This window comes from Lissotriton vulgaris, chromosome 12 (genome assembly GCF_964263255.1).
Source record: "Lissotriton vulgaris chromosome 12, aLisVul1.2, whole genome shotgun sequence".
Lineage (NCBI taxonomy): Eukaryota > Metazoa > Chordata > Amphibia > Caudata > Salamandridae > Lissotriton > Lissotriton vulgaris.
In genome coordinates this window covers 129,727,277-129,744,112 of record NC_141700.1, presented here as the reverse complement: position 1 = coordinate 129,744,112, position 16,836 = coordinate 129,727,277, and the positions used below count along the sequence as shown (strand labels likewise).

General features: G+C 49.6%; 1 protein-coding gene across 1 annotated transcript in view; it reads left to right on the top strand.

Moving 5' to 3' along the window:
- Positions 1-16,836, top strand: part of INTS3 (integrator complex subunit 3) — a 677,967-nt gene that overhangs the window by 620,679 nt on the left and 40,452 nt on the right. Inside the window, exon 26 of the mRNA XM_086947563.1 lies at positions 592-759. Within this exon, the coding sequence (XP_086803689.1) occupies positions 592-759 (168 nt within the window). The remainder of the gene's footprint in view (positions 1-591; positions 760-16,836) is intronic.

Below are 16,836 nucleotides of genomic sequence, written 5' to 3'. Positions count from 1 at the left end.
AGCAATGCGAGGAGAGGATGAGCAGCGTTATGCACACAGGACGAGTGAAATCACAAATAACGCAATGCAGGCTCAAAAGATGAATGGCAGTGTGGACAGGCAGCGCTACGATACCACTATAGCGCTTGCAGGTCGGGAGGAAGGCTGGAGCGACCGCTTCACACGGGGTTAGGCTACACCTTCCGCTGCCGAGACGTGCTGGAAACAGCCCCCGGGACTCTGGGTAACCGCAAAATTAAGCTCCCGAGCAGCGCTGGAGCCGGGAGCCTAGACGGATCATAGTGTACAAGCGATCAGATCTTGGGTCCTTCCTCTACTTGTTTACTTCCGATTAATAGTGAGTTGTAGAATGTTATGAAATGCCTGTTCAAGGATTGCAAAAGGTGTATTCCACAGAACTGCAAATATTCTAACCTCTAGTGCTAGAGTAGAATTATTTGAAAACCGTTGAGCATTTGTGTGATTTGATCTGCCCTTGTATTTAGCTTTATTACCTGAAATAAATATGGGTTAAGTCTTGGGATAGCAAATGAGTGTGTCTAGTTGTGTGTACTCTCTGCTCCTATCTTGATACATACATTCTGTTCTTAGGCCAAGCGAGGAAATGGTGAAAATGGTTCTGAGCCGACCGTGCCACCCAGATGACCAGTTCACCACCAGTATCCTCCGTCACTGGTGCATCAAGCACGATGACGTCCTGGCGGAGCACATCAAGCCCTTATTAATCAAGAACAACAGTTTGCCACGTAAACGGCAAAGGTGAGTCTGGAAGGTGCCATTCTGATTAGTGTGGATCCAGGTGCTAAGGGCTGAGTTTGTTCTCAAGAATGGGATGTGTGCTACTTAAATAGATTTGTGGGAAATGTATCGGAGTACCCCTGATGCAAGGCGCAGCGGGGAAATAATCTTGTGTAATAATACTTTTGTATTTATTTATTTTTTGCAATATGGTTGTCTCATTGTTTTTTTCCAGTTTCTAAACTATTTTGAGTTTCGCAATCGCAGTTGTTTAAAGAGAAGGATGATTAGGAACTGTCTACTGGGCCTGTTTTACATCGCTCCTCTCTGCCAGTGCATTACTGATTGGCGGTTTCTTCCGGCAAAGATGAAGCTTTTGGCCATGAAAGTATAGGAAACCACTTGCTTAAAGCCTAGTTTATTGCCGGCCCACAACTATCTCCATACCCGCTGCAACTCTCCAACCACTATAATCCGGTGCCCAATGATTCAGGGAGGAACGAATAAGAAACGTTTTCCTTCAGGGTGAATTTTGTTGTCGCTCTCCCTCTTTCACAACACAGAAAATACACTGTGCTTTTCCTGAGATGCTAGGTGAAACACAGTATGAGGTCAGACCATAAGAGCAAGGTGAGATGCTCACCTGGAACTGCCACGGGGTTGTTTTGGGCAATGGGAGCATCATTTTAAGACGCACTTTCCAGTCCTCTCAGATACAGGCAATTACAAATCAGTTGTGATGGTGGAAGAGCCTCGACTAAAAGTACCAGGATCACCTTGAAGGGCACTTTTTCCTATGTCACAAGTTCTTAGAGTCTGTAGAGACCCATCCTACACCCTCACAGACGTCACTCTGGACAGTCTGTAGCCATCACTTCAGAGCAGGATGACCCATCTTTTGCTTAGGGTGACCAACTGGCATGGGTGCAAATTCAGGACAGTGAATGTAAAAAAATTCTGGACAAAGGGTCAGAATTCAGGACAAAACTTCGGGACAAAAGGTAATTTTTACAGACACATCAGAGGCAGTTGTGCAATAGTATAGAAGTAAGCCCATCCATATTCAACCATTTGTAAACCTATCCATCATGTATCCTTCCATCCATCATTTCACACATCCTTCCACCCTTTCACTCATCCATCCACCCTTTCACTCATCCATCCACCCTTTCACCCTACCCCTCCACTCTTCCACCCATCCATTCACTCATCCATCCAGCCATTTACCCTTTCACCCATCCTTTCACTTACTTACTCATCCATCCACCCAGTCACTCATCCTTCTACTCATTCACCCTTTCAATCATCCATCCTCCCTTTCTCTCTCCATTGACCCTTTCACTTGGCCATCCTTCCTTCCATCCATCTACTCATGCACTCATGAATCCATCCATTGACCCTATCACTCATCCATCCTTTCTCTCATCCATCCACCCGTTCACTCCTCTATCCATCCTTTTGTCCATTCACCCTCCCTTTCACTCATCCATCCTTTCACTCATCCGTCCATCCATCCTTTCACTCTTCTATCCACCCTTTTACCCATCCATCTACCCATACATACCATCCAACCTTCCACTCATCTATCCATCCTTTCTCTTATTATTCATCCTTTCACCTTTTCATTCACCCATTTACTAATCCATCCAGCCATCCACCCATCCCTTCACTTACTCCCTTGCCCACCTTTTCATATTAATTATGAGCTGAGCCTTTGTCTGCAGAGTTACAGATAGAAGAGGCCCATCAAGAACTCCACCCTTGTAGTTCCTAAAGCAAGGCGTGGGGTGGGAGGGTGCAGCAGTAATTCTCAGATGCGAACACCATGCAAGGGTTGATGATTCACCCTCTTCCTAGACCCGTTTCCCTCACTTGCACCGCAATAATTCAGTATCTACAAGAATGCAGCAGCTTTTCCATAGTGCCGATATAGGCAACCTCCCCCCACATGATGTACATCGCATGCACTGCAATAAATAATCACACAAAACAGGTTTGTTGGAAAACAGTTTGCTGCAAGTTTATTTCATACAAGAAGTATTCCAACATGGTGGGTTAACTCATGTGTGATCCAGAGGCAGGCAGCAGTGACTAACCTACATTGTTCTGCCCACCTGATGAGCCAAACTTCACTGTGCCCAACCCAATCGGTGCCACCATTTATGTGGGGATTATCACACTTAAATTCGTGGACCACCAGCCCATCACTTTGTTCACGCTGCGGTCAGGCTGAACTCCCAACCCTTCCACCAGCTGTCCTCCCAATGCCCCCGACTCCCACGTGTCCCCCTTGTACTGCGCTACACACCTAGCTTGCTGTGTCTGCACATTGCAAATACTAAACCACACATAAGTTTGTGAATAGGTACTGCTGTTCTTACCTGTCATGGTCTAATGATCTTTTTTCGTTTTCTGGCTCACCTTAATTTGGCATCGGGGAGGCTGTGTGCAGTGTTTCTGGGAGGCTGTCTCTGCAGGGTATCAGGGAGGCTGTGTGCAGTGTTTCTGGGAGGCTGTCTCTGCAGTGTATCGGGAAGGCTGTGTGCATTGTTTCTGGGAGGCTGTCTCTGCAGTGTATCGGGGAGGCTGTGTGCAGTGTTTCGGGGAGGCTGTCCCTGCAGTGTATCTGGCGAGGCTGTGTGCATGTTTCCGGCAACTGTTGCTCTGTAGTTTTTCCTGATAATTGAAGCATAGTCGCTGCTCAGGCCTTGCCGGATCTACAGTGGTTTTCAGTGAGATTTTTTTTTTTTTTTTTAAATTTTTAAAACCTTTATTGTAAAAAGCACACAGCTATTCAGCCTAACATCCCGGAGGCAAGGCAGCATAGTATAGAACGGTCATAGTGCCAAGCGATTCATTGCAGGACAATGCAGGTTGTTTTTTATTTTTTAAAAACAAAAACTGAAACAAAGCGCCCGAAGGCGCGAAAAAGGCAATGGAAATGAAGAAGACCACTAGTCGGTAGGAGGCGGAAGGAGCTGGAGAAATTATAGAAAGAACTGAGACAGAATGTAGCAAAAGCGAGGGGGGGGGGGGAAGGAAGAACAGGAGAATCAATACAAGAGTAACACAGCTGTCGTCAACGTCTATGGTGACAAGCGTTCATCTCGTGGCAACGGTGCAGGTGGTAAACACAAGTCCCCTCTATAGGCATTCCAGGCACCCCATACCTTATTCCACGTCTGAGGCCGCCCCCTGGCAGTATACACAGTCTTTTCGCGCAACATACACCAGTCCATGTTGGCCTTCCATTGTACCACCAGGGGGGCCACATTAGAACCCCACCTCTGCGCTATGTCCCGTTTAGCGACCATATTGCCCAGTGTGGCCCATCGGGTCTGCGCCGTATCATAGTCATTAGGCTCCCAAACATTCAGGAGGCACCTACGCGCCTCCGCCGCCAACTCCACTCCAGTCACCTCCCGCATCACTCTATGAACCCTCTCCCAATAAGGGGCAATAACGGGGCACTCCCACAGTATATGAAGAAAGGTGGCAAGGGCTCCGCAGCCACGGCGGCAGAGGCCATCCGGCGAGAAGCCCATGTGCACCAGCCTAGGGCCGGTGACATACACTCGGTGAAGGATTTTAAACTGGACCAATCTCAGACGCGAGGAAATGGCTACCTCCTTGGGGGAGGACACAGCACTCTGCCAGTCCTCATCGTCCAGTTCAAGCCCATCGGCCACCCACTGTTCCCGCAAGCGCTGGAGGAGGTCCACCTGGACGTTGATCAGTTTCTTGTAGGACAGAGAGATGGCGCTATCAGGCATATGCCCGTCCAACACCCTGTCCTCCAAAGGGGAACTTTCGGGGATGTCTCCCTCCTCCGGCCTGGCGGCAGTTATTGCGTGTTGTAACTGGGCGTAGCGGAAAAACTCCGTAGCACTCAATTTATACTCCGCCTGCAGCTGTGGGAAGGTCTTGACCACCCCCCTGGAGAGCATGTCCTCAACCCTCGAGATGCCTATGAGATCCCACTTCTCGAAGCCCTTGGTGTGCCAAAGCTTACCCAAAATATCGGAATCAAAGAGTGGGGTAAATCTAGTCAGCCTGCCCTGCCAGCCATGTATCTTAGTGATCGTCCGCCACGTGTGGACCGCCGCCTTGGTCGGGCCAGTGAGGTTACGATCAAAGGATCTAGAGTATAGGGCGCGATAGTAATTGCCTCCGTGCAAAAGCCAGCGGTCCATGGCATAACCAGGGTTGTCCACGGGACCGTAAAAACCGTGATTGATGGCGGTAAGTTGAGAGGCCCAGTAGTATCTTCGCACGTCTGGTAGCGCAATGCCCCCATCATACCATGGTATGGTGAGCTTCCGAACAGCGACACGGGGTCGTCCGTCCCAAAGAAGGGCACGCTGCAGACTCTCGACCTCCCTGAAGTAGCGGGCCGGGACAAGGTCCTGAGTATTTTGCAAGGCATACAGGAATCTGGGCAGGGACATCATTTTAAATAACGCCGCTCGGCCCAGCAACGAGAGAGGGAGCTTACGCCAACTCTCCACGTCCCGCCGCAAACGGTGGAGCGGGGGGAGCAAGTTGTGGTCATACCTTGCCTTAGGGTTATGTGAAATATAAATTCCCAAGTACTTAAAGCCTTGTCCCGCCAGTTGGATATTACAGCCTCTGGGAAGGCGCGGCGTGTCGCCCTTTAGGATGTAAAGGGAGGATTTGGCCCAGTTAATGATCAGGCCGGAGTAACGCCCAAACAGTCGGAGCACATCGCACGCCACAATAAGCGACTTGCAAGGGGAGGTGAGATACAGCAGGATGTCGTCCGCGTACAGGGAGACCCTGTCCTCAAAGCCCGGGGACCAGGAGATTCCATGCAAGTCGGGGTGCGAGCGCAACATCGCCGCGAGGGGCTCCAGAGCCAGCGCAAACAGGAGCGGAGACAAGGGACAGCCTTGTCTGGTGCCCCGCTGAAGTGCGAAGGGAGCAGACATACGACCGTTCACCGTAACAGCAGCCAGGGGGCTAGAATAAAGAAGTTGCACCCAGCCCAGGAATCCCGGCCCAAAACCAAGTTTCTTCAAGACTGCCCACAGGTAATTCCATTCCAAGGAATCAAAAGCCATTGTGGCATCAAGGGAGGCCAGCACCGCCGGTTCAGTGAGGGCGTGAACTCTGGCCATAACGCCATGTAAGCGTCTCAGGTTGAGGGCAGTATTGCGGCGGGGTATAAAACCGGACTGATCCGGGTGCACCAGGTCGCTAATAACCCCGACCAATCGGTTAGCCAGCAGTTTGGCCAGGATCTTGGGTTCGGCGTTGAGGAGAGAAATAGGGCGGTAGGACCCACAAACATCCCGCGGCTTTCCGTCTTTGTGAATAACCACAATAGTGGCCAGTCGCTGGTCCAAGGGGAAGACGCCATCCTCACGGGCACGGAGGAACATGTCTTTCAAGTGAGGAGAGATCACGTCCGGCCGGATCTTATATAGTTCAACCGGTATGCCATTGGGTCCGGTAGCCTTACCCGTACGCAAAGCGCGGATCGCCAAGGCGATCTCGTCCGCCGTGATGTCCCGGTCAATGTCCACCCTGTCCTCCTCAGAGAGGCAGGGGAGGTCTATCGCCGAGAGGAGTTCAGCCGAGTCGACCTCGGAACGATCCGACCCGGAGGTGTAGACCCCCCGGAAATAGTCAGCAAAGGACTCGGCGATGGCACTCGGATCAGTGACCACCACTCCGTCCTCGCACAGGATCTCCGGAACCACTCGGCTCACCATTTCCCGCCTGTCCAGCCAGGCCAGCAATTTACCAGCCTTGTCTCCGACGTCATAGATGCGGCCTTGCTGCTCCTTCGCTAAGAGCAGAGCTGCATCCGTGGCAAGATCGTGATACTCCGATTGCTTCAGGGCGAGTTCATGCAGGAGGGCGGGTTCGGGCTCGGGTCCCAGACGGGACTCGAGGTCCAAGACCTCCTCCTCAACCTGCAGGAGATCAGCATCACGAGTTCTTTTGGCCGCCGCGATGAGAGTCAAGGCCTCACCCCGCAACACCGTTTTAAAGGCCTCCCAAAGGGTGACCGCAGAGCCCACTGAGCCAACATTTTCCGTGAAGTATAAGGCTATGGCCTTGGCCAGCAGCTCTCGCATGTTGTGGTTGCGGAAGTACCAGGGATTTACGGCTGCCGGGCGGTTGGACAAAAGGACACCAAAGTCAAAGGAGATCCACAACGGCGAGTGGTCGGAAATCCCTCTTGCCAAAAATCGCGCTTCAGAAATGGCGGGCGATTGCGCCGCAAGGGTGAGGACATAGTCCAAGCGGGACAGACTTCCATGAGCACCGGAGAGGAACGAAAACTGGCGAAGCGCCGGATGTAAAAGTCGCCAGCAGTCCACTAGACCCATAGAGTCAAGGAAGGTCGGCAGCCACGTCTGGGAACCCGGGAGGTCTCTCGGTGGCTGACGATCCAGGGTACCAGAGCAGACTGAGTTAAAGTCCCCCCCTAGAATCAGCAGGCCCGAGGGCAAAGACAAAATGGCGCCACCAAGGTCACGGAAGGTGCTAGACTGGAGACCAGGGGGAACATAAACCGGCATCAGGGCCAGGGAACGCCCCTCCCACCTCCCCGCCACAGCAGCGTAACGCCCCCTATCATCTAGCAGGGTGACGTCTATCTCAAGCGGAAGGGACGCTCGTACAAGGACGCCCGCCCCCCGGGAGCCCGAAAAGAACCCAGAGTGGGCGACCATTTTGTAACCCTTGCGATTCAGGGCCCTACAAGAGTTGCCCACTAAATGCGTTTCCTGCAGTAAAACCACATCAGGCATGTTCCTTTTTATCAGCTGGAGCACCACCCCTCTCTTGACCCTATCACCTAATCCATTGACATTCCAGCTAAGCACTTTTAGTTTCCTACCCCCATCCCCAAGCAACCCGCCCCACCCGACTCCGTTCGACCCGATCATACATTGTTCAACCAAACACACAGTCCATTGCCTTAAAGAAGAAAAAGAAACAAAACAAACACGGAACAAACCCCACGAAATTGCACCCCCCACCCTGCACCCCTGCATGTGACTAAAAAGCCCCCCCAACCAGCAGTGTGCCTGTCGCCCCATAACTACTCTACAAAAAGACACCCAGGGGAGTAAGGACTCTCCGCGAACTCCTCCCGCCACCCTCCATGTACTTGACAGAAAAGATAGTACGGCAACTTAGAGCGACATTGGATAGCCCCAGAGGCAAGCAAGAAAGTCATTTAGTCACCCATTACAGAACCAAGTCTCATGGGTCCGGGCCGCCGGCCGCGCCACCCTCGTGGTCCTCCTGTGCTTCTCGGCGCGGTGGTAGAGTGTCCAGCCAGTCACTGACGTTTTCGGCGAAGTCGAAGAACAGGGCACGGCCCTCGTATTCAATCCGGAGCTTAGCAGGGAACATCATGGAATACTTAAGGCCCAGGTCCCGTAGCCGGCGCTTCACCCCAGAATAGCTTTGGCGCTGCCGCTGCACTGTCCTGGTGAAGTCCGGGTAGAAATGAACATCAGCGTTCTGAAATTTGAGAGGGCCATGGCGCCTGGAGGCCTGCAGGATGGCATCCCTGTCGCGAAAGTTAAGCAGCCGGGCCACGATGGGTCTAGGCGCCACGCCAGTCTTCGGCGGGCCACCCGGCACCCGGTGGGCACGCTCCACTGAGAAAAAGTTGCTGAGGCCAGGCGGGGCGAGATGTGTTCTGATCAAATCTTCAACGAGGAGGTCCGTCGCCGCCTCCTCCGAACCCTCCGGTACGCCGACAATGCGGACGTTCTGCCGCCTGGCCCGGCTTTCGAAATCATCCAGCCGCTTCGCGAAGTGCTCCGCCGTCCTCTGTAGGTTCCGGACCTCCGTTTGCATATCCGAAACGTCTTCTGTGAGACTGGCCGTCTTAATGTCCAGATTCTTAACCCTGTCGTTAGTCTTGCCCAGGTCGGCTCTGATGAGGGACAAATCAACGGCCATGCCATCCACCTTGTGTGTGAGGACTTCATGCTGTTGCTGCATGTCTTCCCGGAAACTAGTGATGGCTCCCAAAATGTCGGTCAAAGTGGGCTCAGAGCCGTCCGGCGAGCCCGAGTGCGGGATGCCCTTGGCGGAGGGACCTGTAGCAGGCGGTGTTTTCAGCTGAGTGTAGCGCTCAATCCGATTCTGCTGTTGTTGTTGCGGTTTAGTGCGCCCTCCTCTATTAGACGGCTTGTCTAGGTCCCCCTTGCCCGCCATGTTAGGTCTCAAGGAACAAAGGGCTATGCCAGGCGAGTCCAAGCCCAGAAACCCGGACTGGTGTCCGGGACGTAAGCGGAAGACAGTTCCAGGTGCGCTTCGCCGTCCAACTAGTACCGCTGTCCAACACTCTTCTCCGGTGGCGAAAGCAGGCTGGCACTCCGCAGTTCAGCAAGACGTAATAGCGGAGTCCGCAGAGACAATGGCACCGGACTGGCACGGAGTCCCACTCGACGTAGCTCCGCGTAGGAGACACCGATTTGAGTTCTGAAAACGGTGCTCGCCTCAGGTAGCCACCAGCAACGAGTATCCACCCTCGTGGATCAGGATTACGGGCAGGATAGTTGCGGAGGATCGGAAGGTCCGCGGAGCTCCGAGCTTACGCGGCCATCTTGGTTGCCCGCGAAGCTCCTCCCCCCTTCAGTGAGATTTTTGATTCGGTACATATGGTGGCCTTTTTAGTCTTCAAAGTTCAAACGCTGCCATTTTCCCTGTCTGGGTAGTCAGGGCTTTAACTGGGTCGGGTCTCACTGGGTCTGAGCACCAGCAGTAAGGGGGCCTCGGAACGAGTCTCTATCGGGCTCTGTTTTGGGTCCTGGCACAGGTGGTCCGTTTTTATCCTGACTGCAGTGACCGCAGGCACATCAAAGTGTGTGTGCTCACACTTCTCACTAGTGGAGAAGTTACAGCATGACGTCATGCCAGGTGAGCGTTGTACCTGAAGGGAAATTCTTGAGAGAGTCATTTTCTCTCTAGGTTTTCCTTCTCCTTTTGAAACTCAGAAGCAGCAACATTGTCGTGGTGTCACCAGGGTTGTAAGTGGAAGCTTTTTCAATATTAAATACAACAAGCCAGAGTTGCTGCTTATTTATCTTATGCAACTAACAACCATTGACAAAGCCAATAGTCCTGACTTGTTGTAGGTATGATGTTACTTGTTGTAACATATATCTGGATGCAATGACAGAAGCAGCAAAATACAAGTTGGGCGGCACACTATGCTAAAAGCACAGATTTTTAGCTTCTGTTTTTAAGGCATACCTTTAATTGCATTGACCACGCCCCTTTGAGAGACCCCCACCGTTTTTTCATCCCACTTAAAGCCCTGCGGGTAGTAAAATGTCACCTCGGGCAGTATACTTCGAGTTCCTGATGTTATCCTGTATTCTAAGCTTCGGATCTTAAATCCAACTTAGAACAGGCCGTTGTAAGTGGAAGTTTCTTAAATCCCTACCAATATACCAAGTGTTTTCTGTCTTTAGAAAGCCTTGACTTGCCGTTGGGCGGGGATTAATTTTTCAGACTGTTATAACAGCCTTTTGGGCTTTGGTGTTTGTTTAAATGGATGCGAACACGCCCCTTTAAGGAGTAGTATACTGTGTGCAGGTGTGGTTATTGAATCAGTGATTGTCATTACAGAGGCATGGAAAGTGCTAACACTTCAGTGTGTGGGAATGTTAATTGCTCTGCGGCAGGCCCAGCTCAGAGTAACACTGTGTGCTACCACGTGTCCCGATGCTTGCACGTCTACATATGGTCCTTTCGAGGCGGGGTGTTTGGCCTCCTCAGCGTGAGTTTGGGTTCATGTTTCGTCTGACTGCTGCCTTTTAATACAGCACCTTGTGCAGTTTTACTCCTAGACTATGTGCTTTAAATGGAAATATGGAATGCAGGAAGGGCTTGAAGTGGGATGCAAAAACTGGGGGGGGGGGTCTCAAAGGGGCGTGGCCAATGTAAATAAGGGCATGGCTTAAAACATGTAAGCTAAAAATCTGTGCTGCCCCACTGGTATTTCAATGTTTCTGTTAATGCATCCAGATATATGATACAAGTAACATCATACCTACTACAAGTCAGGTCTATTGGCTTTGTCAATGGTTGTTCCTTGCATAAGATAAATAAGCAGCAACTATGGCTTGTATATAATATTGAAAAAGCTTTCACTTGAAGCCCTGGTGACACCACGACAATGTTGCTGCTCCTGAGTTTCAAAAAGAGGAGGGAAATCCAGAGAAAATACTCTCTTTAACCGCATCGCTGCGGCGGTTATTTTTCCGCTGTGCGGCATTTTAAAAAATACCGCGTTACATGACGAGCTCAGCTCGTCATCAGCACACGACCACCGTGGCTGATGACGAGCTGAGCTCGTCATCAGCATCGAAGGGGTTAAACGATTTCCCTTCCCCATACAATTCTCACCTGGCATGACGTCACTTCTCCACTAGTGAGAAGTGAGCAGTGTGAGCTTGCATGTGCCTGTTGTCACTGCAGTCCGAAAAAAAAGCGGTCCTCCTGTGCCAGGGCACAAAACAGAACCCGATAGAGACCCGTTTCGAGGCCCACTTAAAGCCCTGAATGTAGGTATTCAATACTTAAGTACCTCTTTCCTCTATAGAAGTGCAGGTACTCTCCCATTAAATCTGCTGATAAGAAGCTTTAAGATGCCATTCGAATGAAAGAAGTGCAGATAGTACCGGAAAGCACTGAGACCGTACATTAATATCAGGGCACCGGCCGCGCGCGCGCTTCATCGGCGTCCTTTCGAGTGTTCGCTCCCTGTGACCCCCGGGCTGACCTGAGCTTCTGATCTCATTTCCGTGCTTTGTCATGCACGTGCGTCAGTTTGAGGCCCTTAAATTTATCGTGCGAAGAGTTGGCATTTTGTTTCAGCCCGGGGAGGGCGGCTGTATTTAATGGTGACCGCGCTGGCACTCCTGCAAGTCTCGGTCTCCTCTCTACGTGGAGCATGGCTGCCACCTAGTGGTTAGTAGGTGCATCGTCCGTAGTACAGTGTTGAGGAGGGTGAAATTCCCCTGTTAATGCTTATTTGGATCCTGAAAAAGGTGAAGGAAATGAAATGGGCTGTATATTTTAATCTTATGTGTGGATGGCTGCAGGAGCACAGCGATGTTTTCATTTAGTTTTTAATTTAGTCTTAAAAGACTTTGGGGGGAGTCTTCATCTAAACCGTGTGTTTTGCAGTGGCTTGTTAATGGAGTTTCTTTAAGTTTATGTCTTTAGTTGATGTTTTTGTACCTGGTGACGGTCACCCAGTGTGTCTTTTCAATGTGCCTTTTTAGTGGGGGTGCACAGTAGTGATGGCCTTTTTTTTGCAAGGAAGTGCACTAACGGTCTTCACTTCTCTGCATTTTAATTTGTGATTGTTCTGACTGTGCTGAGACACCCGAATATGACATGTCAGGCTAAACGATGTCTCAAAATCCACGGGCTAAACATTTTAACATTGGGTCCCCAAAGTGTTGTGCATAGTATCAACGTCTTTCACCACACTTCGGGGAGAATTTCAAAGAATCAAGAAAGTTAAATAAATAAGCAGGCAGTGCTATGTCTGAGAGTGACATTTGTTTCTCAAGAAGCATGCTGTGCTGGGACCTATGGACCCTACTTGCATAGGGGGGAAAATAATTCCCAGAATCCGGATTGCTGTTGGCAAAAAACTTTCTTGCTGTATTAGCCTGCATGGATTGGCGCTTAAATACGTCAAACAGATTTAAAAAGCAGTGGAGCCAGGTACCTGTACTATTTTATTACATGCATTTGTATGGCACCGTACTGCCATTTGTATGGTCCAGCAGCTCCTTTGGAATACGAGTGCCCTTTAAGATTAGAGGAGATTCTTTGACCAGATCACAGTGGTCTGTTTATATTGAAGTTATCTGATAGAGACTTTTAGCCACAGATTCCTTACCTTTTGAATTATCTCCAGGTGTCCAAATGGATCTGGACATTTTTCTAATCTAGTACCCCTGTGCGCCGGTAGGTGGTGTCGTTTGGCTCTGTGTGGCGTCATCCACGTCAGAGGTCACAGGCACGGTGCCTATATAGCCGCATATGTCTGTTCTTTTCTTTATGCCCCAGTCAGTGTACATCCGGAAAAAGCCCTCCCTTAGTCAGTTTTTAATCAGGATCTCTTTATTAAAGTTTTTCAAAGCAAACTTCAGGAGGCTTCTGTTTCTCTACATCATAACAACAGGCATGGAGAATCACATTGTACAGATTAGCTTGAAGAATTGCAAGAACTCTGGTGGCCTGAGACACGCACCCCTTTACCCATTCCTAGGGTAGCCGCTAAAAACCTTGGAGTGATTTTTGTTAACACCCTCACCTAGCGGCGGGTCCTTTATAGGAGCATAGGAGCTTTGTCCCACTAGTTTGGGCTGCCAATACCCCTGAAAAATAAAGCAGCTTGAATTCTTTAATTTATTTTCTGTTCTGTTACTTTTGGTTAGGTTTTGTTAGATCAAAGTAAGTGGCAGTGGCACTGAACTAACAGCTCAATGTTTGTTTCATTGGACGGACCCGCTGGAAGGAAATTACATGATGTCACATGCCAATAGAGAGGGAGAGCCGGTTGGGGGGCGTGGCTGCTGCATGTACATCTGAGGAGCTGTGTAATTAACTGATCATGTCAGGCTGGCTGGTCTCTGGATTCGGGCAGCCTGACGTGCGTACTTAAGCCAGCTCACTGTAAATTGATTCTGTCTTGAGGACATGGCCTGTGCCAGCTAACAAGTCCTCTGTCTTCACTGGGGCGCTTTGTTGCTGTGTCCATCCAATCCTGGCCGGCTCTCGTGCTATTTAATATAATCAATATCATAAGAGCTACGTTGGCATTGACTCTTCGGAACAAAGCAACTTCAACCACATCAGAAGTCTACAAATCTACTGGTAAAGAATCTGTGGGTTCTAAGGTTAAAACAGTTTGGTATCATTGCTGTACTCCAGACTTCACAAGAACTCCTTTGGGCTAGAGGAACTAGTCCCCTGCAGTTGGCAGGTGCACACCGCTAGGTCCACAACCTTGAAGTACTGCACATCGAGCCATCCGGCATGGCCGCTCAAAAGTCACTGGGCAGGTGACTTCTGGAAATAGTAGTCCCGACCCTCAGCGAGGCTCAGCTTTCTACAACATTCCCATGGTCCTCTGGAAGAAGGTGTCCTCCACTACAGTGCTTGCAGGTATCAAGGCTTGTTGGTGGTCAGTCCGACTAGTACCTGCTTTATTCGACGCTTCAAGAGAAGGGATCCACCTGCATCAATGACCATCCCCACCTGTGGCTTCATTGTAAAGATCCTGGATTTGTTTTCACCCTCTCTTGGCACACCGGCCAGCACCAGTTGCCGCGTCTCAAGATTAGCACCACGGATAGCCAGAAGCACCACTCCACCATAGTCCACCAATCCAGGTAGATCCAATCTGCCTGGATACTCCTGGTCCAAGGCCAGCTCCTTACTTAAGGTCCAAAGGGTTTTGCTCAACTCGCCTGCCAGTACCTTTTTGCTAAGGTAGCCATTTAAAAACGGCAAGGCTGATTGACAGCTCAGTTTGACAGCTAAAGTGCACCTCTGCAACTGCTCCCCTGAGCCAGATAAAATGGTGCCGGCTGTTGTGAACTGGTCTAGGGACCTACAAGACCGTAACCCTGAGTGGGTTCTGTTGAACTCATTCTCTAAGTAACCTATTGTATATATGTTTTCCCATTGTCCACACGTTTAATGTTTTACTCTGCTAAACTGATTTATTTAATTCTTTAAAATTGATGGCTCCAGTTATCCTGTATGTATCGATTTCATTTTGGTTTCTAAAAATATATAAAAATCAGCTCTATTTTCATAAATTGGTGTTGGAATTCTCTTGACTTGTGCCAATTACTTATCGGCTGTTTTGGCAATGTGAAATGCTTAACACATGTTCCTCTGAGTAGCATGTCTGCTCTTTGCCTCTCTACCAGGAGTGAGAGAAAAGAAGGTGTATGAGAGAGTACTCAGGGTCCATCTTTGACTATTGTGCTAGTATTACATTGTAAGGAACCTCTGCCATACCACATAATACTTTCGCCTCTCAACAATCCCGTTCTTGACTTCGGCTTTATACTCACTTTCTTCCACCTCGCAGGTAAAATTATCATAGAAGCTCTTGACGGAGATCTTTTAAAGAGAAAAAGCTGTTTGATGATTGCGGGTGTGGGGGCGGGGAAGGGAGCGGGATGGAATCCAGAGAGAGGTGGTGGTATGGTGCGTGCAAGGGAGGTTAAAACTACCTAGGGGTATCCACTGTTGGGTGATTTATTCTTGTGGTGCCCCTGGTAGGCTAAAAAAAACGAAGGTTGGTGAGTTACATAAGGGCTCAATGTGCCAGTGTAACTAGACCTTGTGAAAGAGACCCTTCGGGGGCCCGTCAGGCATTGCAGCGCCGGCCTGACGAGGAGCAAAAAAAGCCAGCTGATGAAGCACGACATCCTTCTGGGTGTGTGAGGGCGAAAAAGAAGCAAGACTTGGCCCTCCCCTTCGGGATGGGATCCTTGAAACTGGGGATATACATCTGCCTCTTTTCCTCCTTCACCCTCTTTTCTCACCTCTTCCCTATTCTAGTTTTTCTTCTCCCTTCTAATTAGGGTGACATACATGCACCCTTTATCACGGAACAGTGTCCATCTTGATTTACTAGCATTTGAGGAGCACAGACACTGGACCTCAACAAGCTCCCGGTCCCCCTTCTCCTTTTTGTTGATTCGTGTTTCATTGCTCTTCACATATATTGAAGAGATATGTTTCCATTTCATGTTGACTGCATGGGCAGCTGGCTCAGACTCCTCTCCGATTTTTGCCAGAAGTTGGAACCTGTTCTTAATGTGTAAGACATATAACTTATTTGTCTTGGGTTCTTGTAATTTAGCCACATGGAAGTGTTGTCATCCTGATGTTTTGTGTCCTGTTTTTCTGAGTATCCGCTTTACAAGAGCGGTCATTAGAGGGTGATCACTGCTGACTTCCACTCGCCCTTAAAATCTTGCAGAGAGTTTCTCCAGGTGCCACTTCGTAGGTGGTCAATCTGGTTTCTGTCTCTGTCAGTGGGTGAGCACCAAGTTAGTTTGTTAATATCACGGTGGGGGAAGAGAGTCCATTCTTTGACCAGATCATTTATTGTGCAAACTTCCACCTGTCTTTCTACTTTGTCATTCATTGCTCCGCAACATTCATTACCCATGGCTCTGTCATGGGTCATGTCATTTCCCACGTTGACATTCAAGACCCATCACAAACTATAGGTCGTGGTTCAGCATAGCTTCAAGCTCTACTTACCTCTGTTGGTAGAATGTTCTTGACTATTTCTTCTGTGTCACATGTAAGAGCGTAGCACTGGATGACAGTGTTTCACTCCAGGGAATTCTACTGAGTTGCATGAAAACTCAGCGAGATTCTGAAGAGTTTGCAAATGGGCGGACTTGGGTATGCCGCTCTGCTTGTTCTGGTTTTTTTATTCATTCCGGGAGTTTGTTCCGCACTGAAAAATCAGCGCAAACTGCACCACACGGTGAAAACGTACCAATGGGGAGCCGCGCACAAGAAAAAACTCAACCACGCTGTGGTTGGCGGAATTTGGCCAAAACTCCACATTACTTGCGTAGCGCAGAGTGGCCAAAACTCCGCCGGAAGAGCAGAATTTATTCCCTATTTTTAAACGGGCAGTCACGAGTTTGCTGCTGATTGGCTTCCACTCGGGCATCTTGTCAGCTTGGTCAGGATGATGGCTACTCCTTTCTGATGTTGGTAATCGACCTTTCTCAAGTACAGTACTGCTCTCATGTGGTGGTTTCATTCTGTCATATCCGGTCCACGTACCTTTGCTGACCCCCCAGAGTATGTAGGTTGAATCGCCTCATCTCAGATGTTACTTGAGCCACCCCTTCCTGTGTCATACATAGTCCATATGTTCCAGAATTTGGTTTTGCACTTGGCAATGAGAACTTCCGTCATCCTGTCAGTAGTTTCCATGCAACTTTTACTACTGAACTGTCCATCATACATGTCTCATCTAGAGACTCTGTAAGTTCCTCATGCCCAGAAGACTGAGTGGTTCTTCCTGCT